At 38.8% G+C, this 20,940-nt stretch overlaps 1 protein-coding gene across 2 annotated transcripts; it reads left to right on the top strand.

Annotated features, from left to right (window-relative positions):
- The first annotated feature begins 605 nt into the window (after window positions 1-605).
- Window positions 606-18,187, top strand: LOC306843291 (signal peptide peptidase-like 2A). Of its 2 annotated transcripts, XM_079374679.1 has the most exons (16): window positions 606-831; window positions 974-1,084; window positions 1,468-1,734; window positions 2,733-2,866; window positions 3,971-4,122; window positions 5,817-5,913; window positions 6,633-6,734; window positions 8,064-8,145; window positions 8,286-8,360; window positions 9,904-9,957; window positions 10,028-10,075; window positions 10,453-10,552; window positions 12,147-12,227; window positions 13,249-13,412; window positions 15,809-15,842; window positions 17,593-18,187. In XM_079374679.1, exons 1-16 carry the CDS (start codon window positions 781-783, stop codon window positions 17,622-17,624), a joined length of 1,584 nt encoding a protein of 527 aa, XP_079230805.1. In that variant the 5' UTR covers window positions 606-780; the 3' UTR covers window positions 17,625-18,187. The 2 variants fall into 2 exon arrangements, with proteins under 2 accessions (XP_079230805.1, XP_079230806.1); XM_079374680.1 differs by lacking the exon at window positions 15,809-15,842 and having other exon boundaries at window positions 17,593-17,875.
- Window positions 18,188-20,940: the final 2,753 nt, after the last annotated feature.

The raw sequence follows: 20,940 nt of genomic DNA, 5'->3' as shown, positions 1-20,940 counted from the left end.
AGCACCTTTACAGACTGAAGTCTTTTTTGTTTGATGCGACAAGCTTTGCTCATCATCATTTGGCAATTATCTGCTATTCTCATCTCTTCATGTTTTCTTTAAACAATATAAATATGGCTCTGTATTAAGAGAAATACAGACAAAATTCATAGAAGGACTTACTAATGTATAACACAGTTACAGCTGAACTTTGATTCTCAAACAGTAAAATCAATCAGTGAGAGAAGTGCATGAGAAAAATCAGAATTAATAAATTCATATTAAGTACTTATTATAATACAAATTAAATAGACTTCAGAAATGTTACATGTATTTTGTTTTTTATTGAGAACATCATTTAAAAAAGGAAGTGGCAGTCACAATACAGCAGAAAAAATATAATAATTAAAAGGGCAGGGTATATAAATAATAAAAAAAATCACATTAAATGAAATGATGTACATATTCTAATAGTTTTTAAAGCCTTCTTATTGGAGGTATTCTCAAAGTGCTACTGGAAGTCAGGAAGCAGGACACATAAAAGTAGATTCTGCCTTAAAAAAGGCATTTATGTGCAAAATTAATTTTTATTTTCTTTGGTTTTGATGACGTCATGTGACGCGTCCAGTCATGTGAGGAGCACCGAACGCGGAAGAGGAAGCGAAAGCGTTTACCGTCACCGTAAACATGACAGGAGCGAAACCTAGAAAGTGAGTTGACGGTTTAAGATCACCGGTTTTAAGTTAAATTATAGCACAGAAACTCGCTTTGTTTTGGAGCCGTGACTCGGATCCGGCAGCGATGGCAGTGAAGGTGTTGTCGTTTCTCCTGCTGATGGGGGTTTGCTCGCAGGTAAGAGATTAACACGATTCAGTCCGACTCCGAGCTGAAGATTCGCCAATCAGTGAATCAGAGAATCAATCAGTGAATCAGAGAATCAATCAGTGAATCAGTGAATCAATCAGTGAATCAGCTTCTGTGTTTCTGCTCGCAGGTCGACGGGCAGGAGGCGGTTCTGCACGTGTCTAGTGGATCTACAGTCAGAGAATACTGTCTGCTGTACAACTCAACCTGGAGCAACATCTCAGACAGCCTCAGCCGAGCTGTGAGACACACACACACACACACACACACACACACACACACACACACACACACACACACACACAGAGAGAGAGAGAGAGACAGATAGAGAGAGGGACACAAACACAGATAGAGACACACACACACACACACACACACAGATAGAGGGACACACACGCAGAGAGAGAGGGGCAGGTTCGTCTCAGTCTGAATACATTCTTTGTGTGTGTATCTCTGATGTGTGTGTGTATCTCTGATGTGTGTGTGTGTGTGTGTGTATCTCTGATGTGTGTGTGTGTCTCTGATGTGTGTGTGTGTGTGTGTGTGTGTATCTCTGATGTGTGTGTGTGTGTGTGTATGTCTGATGTGTGTGTGTATCTCTGATGTGTGTGTGTGTGTATGCAGGTGTCCTATCCGCTGCGGAGCCTGATGAGCAGTCAGCTGTGTGAGAGGGGTCATCAGGGGTCTCTGGAGGGTCAGGCTGTGGTGGTGATGCGAGGCGGCTGTGAGTTCAGTCAGAAGGCTCTGGTGGCTCAGGATCTGGGTGCGTCTGTGCTTCTGATCGCCAGCGTGAATAATCTGGTGACTCCTTCAGCGAACAACTCTGAGCTCAGTAAAGTGAAGATTCCTCTGGCCCTCGTCAGACACCGGGATGTTCTGGACGCGCTGCAGGTGAGGATGATATAGCGCTGCACACAGTACAGATCGTTTCATTTACAAACATATACAGGGAAACTATGTAGAATTCATCAATTATGAATCAAATTCAATTTCAGTCATAAAGCTGCTCTACAGAAGACATGATTCGGTTCAGTTCGAGTCTTGATTCAGTAAGGTTTCCAAAGGTCTTAAAAAGTATTAACTCAGAGCAGAAAGTCATGAATTCATAAAGTCGTGGCAGTAAATGTTGCATGCACAAATCTCTTCCTCAGTATTGTTGTCTTGTTTTCCAGTACAAACATCTAAACATCCTTAAATCAAGATACATTTACTGGAGATGCAAAATGAACACATGAAGTCTTGTTTTCTGAGAAACTGAACAAAATGAAGTGAGTTTATGATTAAAACAATAACAAGTATCTGTTTCCCATTGAATTAAGGTGATTTCTCTGAGCCCATTGGCAGATATTTGTTCTTGTTTTAATGATAAACTCAGTACATTTTTGTCTGTTTCTCATAAAACAAGACTTTTTATCTTCTGTCATTGTGTTTCTCCAGTAAATGCATCTTGATTTAAGAATCTTTAGACATTTGCACTGGAAAACAAGGCAGAAATACAGAGGAAGATCAGCACTTTAGATTCAGTGAAGGATATTTCCATATTCTAGTGTTTATGAGCAGATATTCAAACATGCTTTGTTTTTCGTAAAAGTAATGGAAGTCAATGGGAAGTTGTATCTTCAAACTTTAAAGCATTGCTGTGTTATGTATTGTGTTCCACTCAATTTATTCCTTAAAGAATCTTCATAAACCTGCAGAAACCTGGCTTTAGTCCACTTCACAGTTCAGTGTCAGTGTCGCAAAATTCATCAATGATGAAAAATCAATGTAATTTCTAAAGCAGAAGAGAGTAGAGTCATTATTGAGATGAGCTCAGGTTTTGTTCTGGTCTGATGGAGTCGTGATGTTTGTGAGGATGATCAGTGCTGACGGTGAGTCTGCTCTCTCAGGTGTTTCCTCAGGGGATGGAGGTGAGGTTATACGCTCCTCCTTTTCCTCCGTTTGACGCCAGCATCGTCGTCATGCTGCTGATCGCTGTGTTCACGGTGACGATGGGCGGCTTCTGGAGCGGCGCGGCCGAGAAGTGAGCTACTCCTCATTATTATTTGCTCTCATGTGTATCGGTAGGGCCCTACTTTGTTTAATTTTCATTTGATTAAAAGATACATTTATATTTTATGCCTTCATTTGATAACCGGAAAAATGTATATATACAACACACAGAATTTCTTAGGGGAGAAAAATAACATTTCATAGTGTTACTGTAAAAATAAACTTGAATAAATGAAGTTGTTTTTATGCACTCAAATAGTTAGACACGCTTAAACAGATTTTGGTAACAATTAAACAGAAGGTGAGAAAAAATAAAATTTTTGTTAAACTTTTAATAAATTGATGTTAAATTGTATAAGCTTCAGAATTATTAATAATTAATTAGACTTGAGGTTTGATTAATAAAATGTAATTTAACCATTAAAAAAGAGTCCAGAAAAATTAAGACGGAAAAAAATTAAATGGAATTTGGGAGAAAATAAAAAGGATTTAAAAGGGCCCTATATTGGGTGCTGACTGATGGGCTTTTCTCTGTGTGTGTGTGTGTGTGTGTGTGTGTGTGTGTGTGTATCTCGCTCTCTGTGTGTGTGTGTGTGTGTGTGTGTAACTCTCTCTCTGTGTGTGTGTGTGTATCTCTCTCTGTGTGTGTGTGTGTGTGTGTGTGTGTATATGTGTATCTCTCTCTCTCTGTGTGTGTGTGTGTATCTCTCTCTCTGTATGTGTGTGTGTATCTCCGTGTGTGTGTGTATCTCTCCGTGTGTGTGTGTATATCTCCGTGTGTATGTATCTCTCTCTGTGTGTGTATCTCTCTGTGTGTGTGTGTATCTCTCTCTGTATGTGTGTGTGTATCTCTCTCTGTGTGTGTGTGTGTGTGTGTGTGTGTATCTCTCCGTGTGTGTGTGTATATCTCCGTGTGTATGTATCTCTCTCTGTGTGTGTGTGTGTGTGTGTGTGTGTGTATCTCTCTCTCTGTGTGTGTGTGTGTGTGTGTGTATCTCTCTCTGTATGTGTGTGTGTATCTCTCTCTGTGTGTGTGTGTGTATCTCTCCGTGTGTGTGTGTATATCTCCGTGTGTGTGTATCTCTCTCTGTGTGTGTGTGTGTGTATCTCTCTCTGTGTGTATGTGTGTGTGTAGGCTGAAGCAGGCCGCGGGTCCGGGGTGTGACTCGACTGATGGACAGTCTGACAGCAGTGAGCTCTCGCTCTATTCTCCTCTGAAGGTGCTGGTGTTTGTGGCCATGATGTGTTTGATGCTGGTGCTCATGTACTTCTTCTACCGCTGGCTGGGTGAGTCCTGCTGCTTTATAATTAGGGCTGCACGATATATCGTTTCAGTGCGAATCCACAATAGTCACATCGCAGGATGTGTGATGTTTAATATACTGATCGTTATATTTTCTATTCTTTTATATTTCTTTGCTCACACACAGACACCGTGTCTACACTGGACGCGACAAAGTACGTCATAAAGAGAGCGAGGCATCAGTTTACTGTCGGGAATTTGTAGTCTTGCGCTGCATCCAGTGTAGCATCACTGATTATTATTATAATGGGTTCTGTAGTGTTTTGTCGTCTGGTGTAGACACGGTGAGAGACACACAGATGCACATGAACTCTGAATTCTGTTCACTTCTGCGTCTATTTGTGCCTGAATTGACGTATATGTATGAAATTGTAAAAATGCATGTTTCTGGTAGTATCCTTGTAAACACAGTTGCTTATGGCTTAGTGAAGGTAAAAACATGAGAAAGAAAATGGATGTGTAACAGTATATTGGTTCACAGCAGTTTAATGTTCCTGTTGCTTTCTGTGTCATGAATGTTAATCAAACAACAAAACATAGAGAAAAATCACTTTTGTAGCTTTAACACAGATTTAGTAGATTTAATTTATACAGTGAAGACTGTGCAGCTTTATTTTACAATTGATTATTCAATTTCTATACCTGAATACTGACTTACCTTAAAAATATAAAGCACTGTTTATTTAATTTGTTCCTTCTTCTCAGTCATAAGTAGCACGTGTGTATAGCCAACAGTTCACTGTATGGGTCAAAATGATGGATTTTTCAAAAATCATTAGGATACAAGTAATGTAATGGCTTGGGCTTTCATCGCTTCTTCTGGGACAGGCTCATTCATCTTCATTAATGATGTAACACATGATGGCAGCAGCTAAATTAACTCAGAAGTCTACAGAAATATTCTGTCTGACAATTTACAGAAAGATGCAACCAAACTGATTTGGAGATCCTTCATCATGCAGCAAGATAATGACCCAAAACATAGTGCCAAAACAACACAGGAGTTCATCAGGGGCAAGAAGTGTAAGGTTTTAGACTGGCCAAGTCAATCTCCACACTTAAACCCTGTAGAGGATGCATTTTACCTGCTAAAGAAGAGACTGAAGGGAGTAACCCCCCAAAACTGACAGAGGCTGCGGTGAAAGCCTGGAAAAGCATCACAAAAGAAGAATGCAACAGTTTGGTGATGTCAATGGGTCACAGGCTTGATGCAGTTATTGAAAGCAAAGGATTTGCAACTAAATATGAAGTCTATTTCACTTTAATCTGTTAATTGTATCTGTTCCAATACTTTTGGGTGGGTTCAATCTAAAGGTGCTATCTTCTAAGTTGTGTATCAGATCCAGATGAAAATACCTGCAAATAAAAGCTGAAATGTTAATCTCTCATCTCATATTCATCTTATGATGTCAAACCCAAATGTTTTCAGTCTCCTTTTGGAGGGCACTGTATACTTGTAATTTGATTATTTTCTATGCTCATTTACTCACCTGCAAATTAACCCCAATCATTATGTTTTCCAATTAAAGCTATTAAAGTCATCTGGTCATCTTTTTTTTATTTATTCCCATCGCAATATGTATCGCAGAGTTTTTTTCCAATATGGTGCAGCCCTATTTATAATGTTAATGTTCAGGAAGTGAAGAACGAGACTGACTGATGCTTGTTTCTCCTGCAGTTTATGTGATTATTGTCATATTCTGCCTGGCATCAGCCTCAGCGCTCTATAACTGTCTGGATTCACTGATGACGGCGCTGGGCTGCAGCACGCTCAGGTCAGAAAACACACACACTCTCACTCTCTCACACTCACTCACACACACACACACTCTCACTCTCTCACACACACTCTCTCTCTCACTCACACACACACACACACACACACACACTCTCTCACACACACACTTTCTCTGTCACACACACACACACACTCACACACACACTTTCTCTGTCACACACACACACACACTCTCTCACACACACACACACACTCACTCTCTCACACACACACTTTCTCTGTCACACACACACACACTCACACACACACTTTCTCTGTCACACACACACACACACACTCTCTCACACACACACACTCACTCTCTCTCTCTCACACACACACACACACTCACTCTCTCACACACACACTTTCTCTGTCACACACACACACACTCACACACACACTTTCTCTGTCACACACACACACACACTCTCTCACACACACACACACACACACTCACTCTCTCTCTCTCTCTCACACACACACACACACACACACACACACGTTTATGTTCAAGTGACACTGAATGTTGAGTGAAAAGCGCTTTACAGATAAACAATCCTCTCTCATTCGACACTCATCCACTTGCGTATTTATATATTCTTATATAAATATGGTATGACGTCTGGTGTGTAGGTTGCTCAGGGTTTGTGTTGTGTTTGATGCTGATGCTCGTGAGGTTTGGCTCTGATTCTGGACTCTGTGTTGTTTTTCCAGTGTTTCCTGCAGAGAGAGAAGCGTTTCTGTGCGTTCACTGCTGATCGCCGCCATCTGCATCACACTGTCTGTCATCTGGGGAGTGTACAGGAACGATGACAGGTCTCACACACAGACACAGACACACACACACACACACACACACACACACACACACACACTCTCACACACACACACAGTTTGCTGCAGCTCGACAGAACTCGGTGTCTGATGTCAACAGATGAGTTCTTCCCCTTCACTGCCTCTCACTTCTGCATTCAGTGTGTTTCTGTATTTTGGGGTTTGTGTGGAACTTTATCTGCTAAAACACACAGAGAATTGTCTCATAATTGCTGTTTGCGTTACCGTTGCCGTATAATATTATTTAGTATAGAACTGCACAATTATACAGAATAAAAACAGAGTTGTAATACAGCTTCATACAATAAACAAATCACAAAGGCTGCGATTTAAATGATATCTGTCCCTGCAGCACAAAAGCAGTCATGAGTAACACAGGTATATTTATAGCAATAACCAACAATACATTGTATGGATCAAAATTATACATTTTTCCAAAAATCATTAGGATATTAAGTAAAGATCATGTCTCAATCATCTCTCTCAATTTGTTACATTTTATTGAAAGTCATGAAAACACTATTATTAAGTTGCAATCACAATTTTTGTTAGGAAATTCACAATGAGATTTTTTTTTCCCCAAATCGAGTAGCCAAAAAAAATAAAATCAGTGTTCTGAATCAGTGTTGGGTAAGTTACTCTAAAAAACTAATTAATTACTAATTACATCTTCAACAGTGTAATTAGATTACTGTACTGTACAAATGTATAACTACATCAATTATTCTGCTCACACTTTAGATTAGAGTCCAATTCTCACTATTAACTATGACTTCCACCTCAATATACTCCTAATTACTGCTTATTAATACTTAAAGTAGTTGTTAAGTTTAAGAATTGGGTCGGATTAAGGATTTAGAATAAGGTCTTGCAGAATAAGACAATAATGTGTTTTTAAATAATTATAAACAGCCAATATTCTAGTAATATTCATGTTAATAAACAACAAGCTAATAGTGAGAACTAGACACTAAAGTTATATAAAGATATATTCATAACTCGCCGAAATATTTAAAGTGAGAAGGGTGCATAAAAAGCATGCATTTTAAAAGTCCAGTATTGTATTGTGTATAAATGTTCTTCAGTCTAAACACAGTATTAAGTTCAATTACTTAAGAAGTAACGAGTAATACGAGTAATCCCTTACTTTACTATTTCGTAAGAGAAAAGTAGTTAAATTACAGTAACTAGCTTCACCCCACACTGGTTCTGATGACAGGTAACTATGAGTAAAACTGAACCGGATGCTTTATAAAGCGCAGAGCAACACTCCTGCATCAGATTTCTGACGGTGTTTCTGTGGTTCTGCAGGTGGATCTGGATTCTTCAGGATCTGCTGGGAATCGCCTTCTGCCTGAACTTCTTGAAAACCATCAGCCTGTCCAACTTTAAGGTGAGCTGTGTGTTCAAAAATGAAAAAAGGAGGATCTTGCGCTTTGTTCCATTCACATGCAACGCAATCTCAAGTCAATAGAATCCATCAAAGACAAAATTGAAATCCAGCATCTGATGTGTGTTTGCTCTCTTCTGCAGATCTGCGTGATTCTGCTCAGTCTGCTACTGCTCTACGACGTCTTCTTCGTCTTCATCACGCCGTTCCTGACGCCGGTGAGTATCAGCGGATCCAGCGGCTGCTCTCGTTCTCATCCTTATCAAAAACAAGTAGTTTAGAAAACGGGAAAAAGGCAACGTAAGACAGTAAGACTTTTGAGTTCTCTCAACAATAGTTTTTTTGTTCTTCTCAGTAAAGATACTTTGTTTAGCCAACGTAAATTAGTTTGATGTGCAATGCTGATTGTCTTATTGAAAAATTCTTGTCACAGCAGCTGAAACAGCAATTAATGTCGTTGAATTAATTAATGTCGTTTCCTGGTTTAATTAATTAATATTTGAGACTCAAAAAGTGTGTGTGTGACTGACTGTGTGTTTGTGTGTGTGACTGTGTGTGACTGACTGACTGACTGACTGACTGTGTGTGTGTGTGACTGACTGTGTGTGTGACTGACTGACTGACTGTGTGTGTGACTGACTGACTGACTGTGTGTGTGTCTGACTGACTGTGTGTGTGACTGACTGACTGACTGTGTGTGTGTGTGTGTGTCTGACTGACTGTGTGTGTGACTGACTGACTGACTGTGTGTGTGTCTGACTGACTGTGTGTGTGACTGACTGACTGTGTGTGTGACTGACTGACTGACTGTGTGTGTGTGTGTGTGTGTGTCTGACTGACTGTGTGTGTGTGAGTGACTGACTGACTGTGTGTGTCTGACTGACTGTGTGTGTGTGTGACTGACTGACTGTGTGTGTGTGTGTGTGTCTGACTGACTGACTGTGTGTGTGTGTGAGTGACTGACTGACTGTGTGTGTGTGAGTGACTGACTGACTGTGTGTGTGTGTGACTGACTGTGTGTGTGACTGACTGACTGACTGTGTGTGTGTGTGTGTGTGTGTGTGTCTGACTGACTGTGTGTGTGACTGACTGACTGACTGACTGTGTGTGTGTGTGTGTGTGTGTGTGTGTGTGTCTGACTGACTGTGTGTGTGTGAGTGACTGACTGACTGTGTGTGTCTGACTGACTGTGTGTGTGTGACTGACTGACTGACTGTGTGTGTGTGTGTGTGTGTGTGTGTGTGTGTCTGACTGACTGTGTGTGTGTGTGTGAGTGACTGACTGACTGTGTGTGTGTGTGACTGACTGTGTGTGTGACTGACTGACTGACTGACTGACTGTGTGTGTGTGTGTGTGTGTGTGTCTGACTGACTGTGTGTGTGACTGACTGACTGTGTGTGTGTGTGTGTGTGTGTGTGTGTCTGACTGACTGTGTGTGTGACTGACTGACTGTGTGTGTGTGTGTGTGTGTGACTGTGTGTGTGTGTGCGTCACATATGAGGACAAAAATTTGTATAATGACATGGATATGACGGGTATTACAAGTAGAAGGTGATTTAAGGACATTTTTTCAAAAGGCTTATAAATCATACAGAATGAGTTTTTTTGAGAAAGTAAAAATGCACAGTTTTCTGTAAGGAGTAGGTTTAGGTGTAGGACGATAGAAAATACAGTTTGTACAGTAAAACCATTACGGCTATGGAGAGTCCCCACAATTCACAAAAACAAATATGAGTGTGTGACTGTGTGTGTGTGTTTCAGAACGGAGAGAGCATCATGGTGCAGGTGGCTCTGGGCCCCGGTGCTGGAGGGAAGGTGAGCACAAGTGCATCATGTGATCTGTGTGAATGATGTGCGGCTCGCTAACAGCACCTTCTGGTTTTAGGGTGACGCGATGGAGGTTCCAGGCGACAACTCATCCTCCTACGAGAAAGTAAGACACATACTCAATCTCTCTCACACACACACACACACACACACACACAGACGCACACAGCAGAATACAGCACTAGTGTACTACTTAGGGGTGGGAATCTTTCAGTACCTCATGATTCGATTAAATATCTTACCAAAATATCTAAAAATTCTTAAATCAAGAAGGAAAAAAAATCACAAAAAATCATGATATTGATGTTTATATTATCTTCATGCCTTATTGTTGCCTTTAGCACATAATAGTTCATGTTCCAATGATATAAACAATCAAGCAGCTGAGATTAGTATCCTATTGCTTTATGTGAGTGTCCATACAGGTAAAGTTGGATGTATTTCTATATAGCTGTGATGATATGAAGCGTGTGTGTTTTCCAGCTGCCGGTCGTGATGCGTATCCCACAGTTCTCTGCGGTCGCTCAGAATCTGTGTATGATGCAGTTCTCCATTCTGGGATACGGTGACATCATCATACCAGGTGCGTGTTTCACGTATATCATACACGCATCTGATAATCAAGAGCAAACACGAGCTCACGCCAGCAGCTTTAACTTACTGATGAACGAGGAACATTCAAATTACATCAGGTCATCAGTAATTACAGAACTCAGAGATGCAAACATTACCTTATTTTTTCACATTGTTGCAACATTTTACAAAAATCAAGACTACATATTTATATATATTTGGTCAAAATCCCATGTTATAAAAGATGAAGTGCTATTTAATACAATATTGGCTGATTAATCGACCTACAATGCAAAATGTTTGCCCTCTCTCTCTCTTCACCGTTCCCACTTCTCAGATCTCAAATACATAAAACATTACCCTTTTTAGATATAGTTTTTGAAGTAAAGAGTAAAGAAAATACTACACAAAACTTACTGAAACAACCAGGGGCCAGTTGCATAAACTTAACACCGACTGTGTCTTAAGAACTAGTTTGACCAGCTAGCAGCTCTTACTTTTCTAATACAAACAAGACCAAGCTATATTTCATAACTGAATTAAAGTTATGACCAGTCTTGAAGAAAAAAGGCCTTGTAAGATCATAAGTAGGGTACAACGGGGTTATGGAGCTACAGATATTGTGTGACAAATAATCATACAAGTCATTTATTTAGTTTAAAAATCTTATAAATGTATGAGGTGGCATGAGGGTGAAAGGCACACAAATAATGTTTAATAATGTCCAAGTTAATACTTGCTCAAAACAATCACTTTAGCAAAGTTTGTACTATTTTCTGCTTATTTTGAAAAATAAAATAATTAATTAAAAAGTCTTTAATATATGTTCATTTTAAAATACAGAAACAAAATAATTTAAAAAAGTATCTGTAACCATCGAAGGAGATCCAATAATAATTTAATATATATTTACAGTAGTAACAACAAACAATATTTTATTATATGATGATTAATAGTATGTTTTTAAATATGATGGTTTCATTCTAAACATGGTGATTATCTCTAATATGGACGAACCCAACATAATAAATTATATTTACCATCTGAATCTAAGCATGTCATGTCAACAAATGGAAAAGTCAGCCATTTATTAATTATCATGTTAATAACTGTGTGCCCCAACAGCAGGGGCGCTTTTTACCCCAAATACCATATTCTTTCGTTATTTAAAAACCATTGCTTTAATTATCTTAAACAAAACTGAAATCCTTTGTCTCAAAATATATGCATTCATTTTAGCAATTCTCATTTGCTACTTAAATCTACAACATTTTAAAAAACATAAAATATTAGATCGATTAAGCACAGAATCAACTTTGCGAAGGATCAGTCAAATATACAGGTGCATCTTGAGAAGCGGATGTTTTGGAAAGTGCTACGCCACGTTTTTGCGCAATCTAGTGCTTTAGATGAAAATAATATCTGTGGTGCCTTTAGCCCCGTTGTACCCTACCCTTGTAAGACCCACTTTCTCATTGATCTAAGCAAGTCTCATAGGTGACCTATGTCAGGTGAGGAGTTTGCATCTATGAACTCAAACCCAGTGTTATAGAAGAACGTTGGCTTTGGCTCCAGTGTGTGTTTATGGCTGTTTCTGTCTGCAGGTCTGCTGGTGGCGTACTGCCACAGGTTTGATGTGTGGATGGGAAACTCCAGAAGAATCTACTTCATCTCCTGCGTCGTCGGTACGAGCATCATCTGCTGTGCTCGCAGGACTCACAGTAATGCTGAGTTCAGAGCGCCCCGTTCACACCAGTAACCATAACTATAAAGAAGGGCTGGGTGATTTTTCAGATTTTGATTCATTCAAATTAAATTTTTTGCCAAAATTTAATTTTTTAGAAATCGAGGAATCGCGATTTTGAATTGAAATATTACCAAACGTTAGAATTAGATGCTTTCAGTCATGTTTGCATGAAAAAACCCTGTGAAGAGCTACTACTGTGTGTCTGGTATTTCATGTTTGCATCATGGTGACAGACTGAAAACCACTGTTCATTGTTTTACAGAACATTTATAGTTAATAATAGTCTACTGCTGTTATACCTTCAGTCATTTTGAATTACCTGGACTTTTTTTTTTTAAAGCATTTTATAGATAAGATAAGATAAGATAAGAAAGATATTCAACAAGTGATTTGTTAAACATTTACTTCATGTGTGCTGCACTTGGAATATAATTTTCTTTAACTAGAGGATTAATAAAGAAAAAGTTACTTGAATCATGTTGTAGTTACATTTTCAAGTTGACTAGTTAAAAATCGTAAGAAATCGAGAATCGGACAAACATTCTGGAAAAATCGAAATTTAATTTTTTAGCCAAATCGCCCAGCCCAAAGACAACTACATTAGCATCCACACCAGCGTCTGTTTATTCTAAGCACACGCTCATCTGCCGCTTTTAATTCTGGCTCGTTATAGCAGGATGATTCTGATTGGGTGTCAATGTTTTATTGTGCCTTTATCATTATAGCTGTGGTGTGGACTCTGCTATTCTATAACATTGAGAACGATTTTTACAACTATACCTTTATCGTTATCTTTAAATTCTGTCAGATGCTCTCAGATTTCATCAAACATATCTTAATTTGTGTTCTAAAGATGAACGAAGGTCTTACAGGTTTGGAACGACACAAGGGTGAGTAATTAATGACAGATTTTTCATTTTTGGGTGAACTAACCCTTTAGCGTGTGTGTTGTTGTGCAGCGTACAGCGTGGGCCTGGTGCTGACGTTCGCTGTGATGCTGCTGTCTAAGATGGGTCAGCCGGCGCTGCTCTACCTGGTTCCCTGTACGCTCCTGACCAGCGCCGTCCTCGCCTGCGTCCGCAAGGAGTTCACACACTTCTGGAGCGGCTCCGGAACCTACCAGGTGAGATCCAGTGATGGATTAGTCCAGTCTGGATTAGGGATGCAATGATACAATTTTTTCAGATCCAATCCGATCCAGAAAATTCTGAATATTGGCCAATTCCAATCCGACCCGACACCAGCGCAGGTTTTTTTTTTTTTTTTAAATCAATGTATAATTTCTATACTTCTGTGTGTTGAGCCGATCATAACTCTTGTGTGTGTTAAACACAATCTACTAAATATAGACGACTTCATTTTAATGTAAAATTCCAGATCAATCATCAGTGCACTATTTTATAAAATCTAAAGATTTAGTGAAATAACATTATTGAACTTGTACTTTGACTTTATAGTGCTTTATAATGTTTTAGTGCTTTCATGGGGTTTAACAATAATACAGAATAGCATATGCGGCACAATATCGGATTTGGGTCGGTCTCGCCCGAACCGGCAGAAAATGCCAATATCGGAGCCGATACCGATACTGAGCACCAGATCGATGCATCTCTAGTCTGGATGTGATTGTTTGTTTGTTTGTATCGCACCTTTAAAAACAACTTAGGCTGGCCAAAGTGCTTTCCGATAAAAACAACATTCAGAAACCAAGAACATTTAAAACTCACAGCAAACCAAGACATTCAACAACAAGCTCAACCAAAAGCTTGGGCAAGTTGATGGGCTTTTAAGTGAGATGACTCCGTGTCGTACAACATCTGGACACGTATTCACAAAACATCTTCAGGCTAAAAGTAGCTCATAACTCGCCGGTTTAGGAGAAAATCTTAAAAATAATGGGTGTCAGTCCTAAATTTAAGACTAAGAGTATTTCACAAAGCATGTTACCGCTAAAACTAGTTCCTAAATCTGTGAAAGGTTATGAGCAGTGAAGAGGACTCATAAGCCACAAACTATCCTAAAATAGCTGTTTCCGGCAATCTGCCTCTGAACGTAAACATCTTAGAAATATTTGATGATAATGAGCTTTTAAAAAGGTATCTCCTTTGGTTTTGGAGGTTATCCCAACTCCAGATTTTCCTTTGGTTATATCCTTGTTTTCATTCACCAGCTGGACAAGAAGTAACAGATGTTCTTGTGTCCAGTTTGTGTGTGTTTGTATTTATTTATTTTTATTTCTTTACGTTTGCATATCTCACTATCAGCCAGGATTATTCTACTGTTAATTAAAAGGCTGTTTATATGTATATCCACTAATTGTTTTTGAGAAGCACACATGTAAGAGGCTGACAGTTAGCTGAAAATATACTTGTGACACACATCTTTATTTGAATGGGGCAATTAACATTTTTATTTTTTAACCTTTATTTGAATATGGCAGCATAACATTGCGCTCTGCAATATTTCTATGAATAAATCTCTGACAGAGATCAGCCAATCACTGTGTGCATAGTTAATAAGCATGCTGACATCATCCATAGCAACGAGGTAAACCCCGCCCCCTTAATCTGATCTGAAGACTTCTCTCTATTCCTTAGTAAATGTTTGTCTCAGCAACTTTGTGAATAGGTTTTAAGAGAAAACTCTTAGCTAAAAGCTTTTACTACTGATCTCAAGGGGCAGGTTATGTACTGCATAATTACAAATGATTAAGCATATAAATCATCAGTTTGTTGTTTTACACACATTCACACAGACATTATTTCATACATGACAGTTGTGAAAGTCATGAAAGTCATCAACATTTTGGGTGATCTAAGGGTGAGAATATAAAAAAACATGTGTCCCTGCAGCACAAAAGCAGTCATGAGTAACACAGGTATATTTGTAGCAATAGACAACAATACATTGTATGGGTCAAAATTATCCAGTTTTCTATTATGCCAAAAATCATTAGGATATTAAGATCATGTTCCATGAAGATATTTAGTAAAATATTTACAAATTTCCTACCATAAATATATAAAAACTTCATTTCTGATTAGTAATATGCATTGCTAAGAACTTCATTTGAACAACTTTAAAGGAGATTTTCTCAATATTTAGATTTTTTTGCTCCCTCAGATTCCAGATTTTCTAATAGTTGTATCTCAGACAAATATTGTCCGATCATAACAAACCATACATCAATGGAAAGCTGAGCGTGTCTGAGATTTGTCTGGCCGAGGATGTGAAGTCTGTGAGTCTCTGTGAGTCTGTGATTCTGTGTAAATGAGTGTGCCACAGGTATTACAAGAAGGTGATTTAAGGAAATTTTTTCAAAAGGCTTATAAATCATACAGAGTGAGTTTTTTTTGAGAAAGTAAAAATGCACAGTTTTCTGTAAGGGGTAGGTTTAGGTGCAGGTGTACAATTCACAAAAACAAACGTGTGTGTGTGTGACGTGTTATCTGAGATAAAGATATGTGTTTGTGTGTATGCTGTGTTATAAGGCTTGAAATGTGACTTGGTCTCCATCAGGTCCTGGAGGAGTCTAGGAAGCCCTTGTTATCAGGTTTGAGCTCTTATTTTAGTCCGTTCTTCATCACTCTTGCTCAGTGCTGACCTCTGTCTGTCCATCTGCATGTGTTCCTGCAGTTTCCTGTTCTAACGCCTCACTTCCTGCAGTGCACATGTTCACCACGTGGTGGCGCTAGAGTATGAGATTGTCTGTGTGACCTAGATGAGCTGCTTGTGTCTCTCCAGCATGTTATTTGGTTTCGCAGCCTCTCGACTGATGTAACGAACACACGACTCGTGAGCATAAGCCTATAAAACATCATCACTTCACCTTCACTGAATGTCAAACAGGACAACAGTGATTTGTTTTGAAGTTTTTTTTTGCCCAACCAGCGCGTCTCATTCACTAATAAATATGTGGATTCCTCATATTTACACTCAGCTAACGCCTGATTCACAACACAGGCATGAATTTGCTTTGAAAGCTCATTGTAATGAATTTGTAGTATTTTAAATGAAGGACTGCATTTCTGAGGTGTATAAAACTCACCCAAATCTTCTCCATATAACTGCTTTCTGCACAATATTTGTGACCCTGGAGCACAAAAGCAGTGTCGCTGGGGTATATTTGTAGAAATAGCCAACAATACACTGTATGGGTCAAAATTATACATTTCTCTTTTAATGCCAAAAATCATTAGGATATTAAGATCATGTTCCATGAAGTATACATGCATGGAAGTTGTGGCCTAATGGTTAGAGAGTCGGACTCGTAATCCGAAGGTTGCGGGTTCGAGTCTCGGGCCGGCAGGGATTGTAGGTGGGGGGAGTGAATGTCCAGCGCTCTCTCCACCCTCAATACCACGACTGAGGTGCCCTTGAGCAAGACACCGAACCCCCAACTACTCCCCGGGCGCCACAGCATAAATGCTGCCCACTGCTCTGATCTCAATATTCTAATGATTTTTGGCATTAAAAGAGAAATGTATAATTTTGACCCATACAATGTATTGTTGGCTATTTCTACAAATATTCCCCAGCGACTCGAAACTGCTTTTGTGCTTTTTTTTTTTTTTTTTTTTGATATTGTGCAGTGCTTTGACACAATTTGCATTGTAAAAAGCGCTATATAAGTAAAGGTGACTTGACTTGCTCTGGGTGTGTGTTCACTGCTGTGTGTGTGTGTGTGTGTGTGTTCACTGCTGTGTGTGTGTGTGTGTGTGTTCACTGCTGTGTGTGTGTGTGTGTGCACGTTGGATGGGTTAAATGCAGAGCATGAATTCTGAGTATGGGTCACCACACTTGGCTGAATGTCACTTCACTTTACTGTGAATATTTATTATGTGTATATATAAATACACACACATACAGTATATATTTTGAAAATATTTCCACATATTTATATTCATATAATTGATATTATAAATATATTTTTTTTGCATAGGCGTGATTTCAATATAATACATTTTTGTATGTTATGAATTGATTTGTGTGCAAATTTCACACGAGTACACAGTTAGTGAATGAGACCCATTGTTTTTCACATACTACTCAGTAAATCAACACCATGCCAAAATTAAACACATTTACAGATTATCATTTTGTTTTGTTTTTTTAATGCCACCGGTAGTTAAACACAGAAACTGCTAGAAATCTTTCCAAGCTACTGTAGTTTTTGTGTTTTACTGTGTGTGTCGTGTTGCTACATCATCAGCATCATCTGATGTGAAACTGACGGAGTGTTTCTGTGTGATTGAGTGTGATTTCTCATCTTCTGAGTGTGACGTCTGTCTCTGTCTCTTCAGATGGAGATGCTGGAGGAGTGAGGAGCTGCTGATGTGAAGGGAAATACGCCAGCTGTAAACCACTCTTCATGACCTGATGGGAATGTTGTGTGTGTTTCAGAAATCTCATCATCATCACTGGGACACTTTACTAAAATGATTCTTTAAGGGGCCTTAACCAGATCAACCTGCTGTTTTTTGTCTTTCATTTTTTTATGTGATCATTGGGAATATTTGACAAAAACCTAATGAATATTTTAACACTCTATCTCTGTAATTAAAATAAATACAAGTCTGGAAACCAAACAGAGGATGATTGATCATTGCAGAGTTATGTTACAGATGTTATGTGACAGAATCCAGTCATTCACGTTGCCTTTTAGTCAAACCCAATGACATTTGGATGACAAGCTGATGAACTGCTTCAGTCTGAATGAAAGTGAACGTTTAAGGTGGTTTAATTAAAACACACAGATGTGATTAAATAAGTGTGAACTCTGACCTCTGCATCAAATGAACTCTGGAGCGGATCGACTGATATCCCTAATAGAAGTTATTTAAAATACAGTTATTTCATGCTAAGTATACCCTAGTGAAAAATAAATATGCTTAAATGTATTTGGAATGCATTTAATTTATGCTACGTACACTACAAATATAAAATACCCTGAAATTGTACTTCTAGTATACTAATCTGGTATACTTAGTAAATTGGAACAACTAATTTTGTACTTAATGCACTTTAATTGTGCAGAAGTAGTGCTGAAGTATATATTTAGTATATTTGTGCTAAAGTGGAACTATTGCAAATATACTTCAGGTAAACTTTAAATATTTTGTATTTAAAGTCTATTATTCAAAGATCATAAAATCCTCATCAAAAGTTACATTAAAACACATTTTAGACTTGATATTAAGAAATGTGCACAAATAGTGCACAAAATAAAGTTTAATTCTAATTTTTATATCAGTAAGTCTCGAGTTATCTGTCAGTAAATATGTTAATAGATTTGAACTATACTTAGTATGAAATAAATGTATTTTAAAAAATTATTTTTCACTAGGGTGTGCAAACCTGCAACGAATGGAGATATTTTTACCAGCTTGTAACTCATATATAAATAGTCAAACAGCAGCAGGAATTGCACACAGAGATGTTCTGATGCAACAGAATGCATGTTGTGACATCATGTGCTGTTTTTGGTTTGTTTAGATGTCTTTGGTCTGTGTTGTGTTCATATGAGATCCTGCAGCACAAAAGCAGTCATCAGTAACACAGGTATATTTGTAGCAATAAACAACAATGCATTGTATGGCTCAAAATTATAATTTTTTCTGTAAATATATCAAAACTTCATTTTTGATTAGTAATATGCATTGCTAAGAACTTCATTTGAACAACTTTAAAGGAGATTTTCTCAATATTTAGATTTTTTTGCTCCCTCAGATTCCAGATTTTCTAATAGTTGTATCTCAGACAAATATTGTCCTATCATAACAAACCATACATCAATGGAAAGATGATTTATTTGAAAATGACTGGTTTTGTGGTCCAGCGTCATGTATATCAGGGTGCATTCAAACTTGTTCTCTTGGTTTGTTTGGTCCGGACCAAAAAAAGAAAATGATTCATTTGGTCCTGGTCCACTTAGCATTGACACTGACAGTGAACCTAAAGATACCAGACCAAAAGGCATAGTCATACTGGGCCGAGACCGGAAATGTATAATTTTCTTTTTGTTTTTGTTGGTCTGGATCTAAGGAAACGAGAGAAGTGTAAACACACTTAGGGTGTATTCACACCAGGACAGTGCGCTAGTTCGCTTGTTTTGGTTCGGACCAAATACAATGTTGATTTTTTTGGGCTTTCACACTGACCTTTTTGCAAGTGAACCAGAAATTGTGAACAAAACCACACGTGTGCCAAGGTCATCCATTCATTGCACTGAAAGTCTCAAGAAGGGCAAAACAGGCTAATCATGGAGATCTTTCGTAGTGCAGTTTTTATTCTTTTACTGATTTGGTGTTCTCAGCTACTAATGCAATATGAAGAAACTTATCAGCATCATATGAGGCAATGCCATCTATTCAATGTTGTAATTAGGATTTTGTAAAGACGAAGATGTGCTGCAAGACGGATCCGGCGGAGAGAGCACGCTCTTGTTTGCGTCTACCTTGGCATGCTGACAGTGGCACTGCACAGAAGACGGATTAGGTATAACGTTTTCAGTTTTCATTCATAGAGACGGGTAGGGGTGGGCGATATACAGGATTAACAGGTAGAAATTTTGGACTATTGCCTCTATCGTGGTTACACGCTCTCACGTCATATTGCTGTGCGCCATGGTCATGAAAACACTTGAAAACAAGCTGTCAGTGGCTGCTGGAGGTGTGTGTGTGTGTGTGTGTGTGTGTGTGTGTGTGTGAGTTGTCTATCCTTGAGTGTTAAATGTTATAAACATAAGGACTTGTGAATGTATGTTAGCCATGTGTACCTGTCATCTTGCAAACTGACTTCCGTATTTGGATTCCGGTTTTGTTGCTTGTCTTGTGGATCCAAATGAAAGAAGAAAATGTGAGTGAGTGTGTGTTTTTGTGACAAATGAGGACATAAATGTGTATAATGACACAGGTATTACAAGGAGAAGGTGACTTTTCAGGACATTTCCCCATGTCCCCACTTTTCAAAACGCTTATAAATCATACAGAGTGAGTTTTTTGGGGGAAAACATGTGTGTGTGTGTGTGTGTGTGTGAGTATGTGTGTGTGGTGTGAGAGTGTGTGTGAGAGTGTGTAGGTGAGTGTGTGTTGTGAGAGTGTGTGTGTGTGAGTGTGTCTGTGTGAGAGTGTGTAGGTGAGTGTGTGTTGTGTGTGTGTGTGTGTGTGTGTGTGTGTGTGTGAGTATGTGTGTGTCTGTCTGTGTGTGTGAGAGTGTGTAAGTGAGTGTGTGTTGTGAGAATGTGAGTGTGTCTGTGTGTGTGAGAGTGTGTAAGTGAGTGTGTGTTGTGAGAATGTGAGTGTGTCTGTGTGTGTGAGAGTGTGTAGGTGAGTATGTGTGTGAGTATGTCTGTGTGTGAGAGTGTGTAGGTGAGTGTGTGTGTGAGTATGTCTGTGTGTGAGAGTGTGTAGGTGAGTGTGTGTTGTGAGTGTGTGTGTGTGAGTATGTCTGTGTGTGTCTGTGTGTGTGTGAGAGTGTGTAGGTGAGTGTGTGTGTGAGTATGTCTGTGTGTGAGAGTGTGTAGGTGAGTGTGTGTTGTGAGTGTGTGTGTGTGAGTATGTCTGTGTGTGTCTGTGTGTGTGTGAGAGTGTGTAGGTGAGTATGTGTGTGAGTATGTCTGTGTGTGAGAGTGTGTAGGTGAGTGTGTGTTG

The sequence above is a fragment of the Barbus barbus genome (assembly GCF_936440315.1).
Source record: "Barbus barbus genome assembly, chromosome: 23".
In the NCBI taxonomy this organism is placed as follows: domain Eukaryota; kingdom Metazoa; phylum Chordata; class Actinopteri; order Cypriniformes; family Cyprinidae; genus Barbus; species Barbus barbus.
This window is presented reverse-complemented; position numbering and strand designations above follow the sequence as displayed.

What these genes read in the sequence shown, in the direction of transcription:
- LOC306843291 (XM_079374679.1), top strand. Translation starts at nt 781, where the DNA reads ATGGCAGTGAAGGTGTTGTCGTTTCTCCTGCTGATGGGGGTTTGCTCG. An exon ending in CGGTGACATCATCATACCAG is followed by an intron (nt 10,553 to 12,146) that starts GTGCGTGTTTCA and finishes TTCTGTCTGCAG; the next exon opens with GTCTGCTGGTGGCGTACTGC. An exon ending in GCGGCTCCGGAACCTACCAG is followed by an intron (nt 13,413 to 15,808) that starts GTGAGATCCAGT and finishes GGTCTCCATCAG; the next exon opens with GTCCTGGAGGAGTCTAGGAA.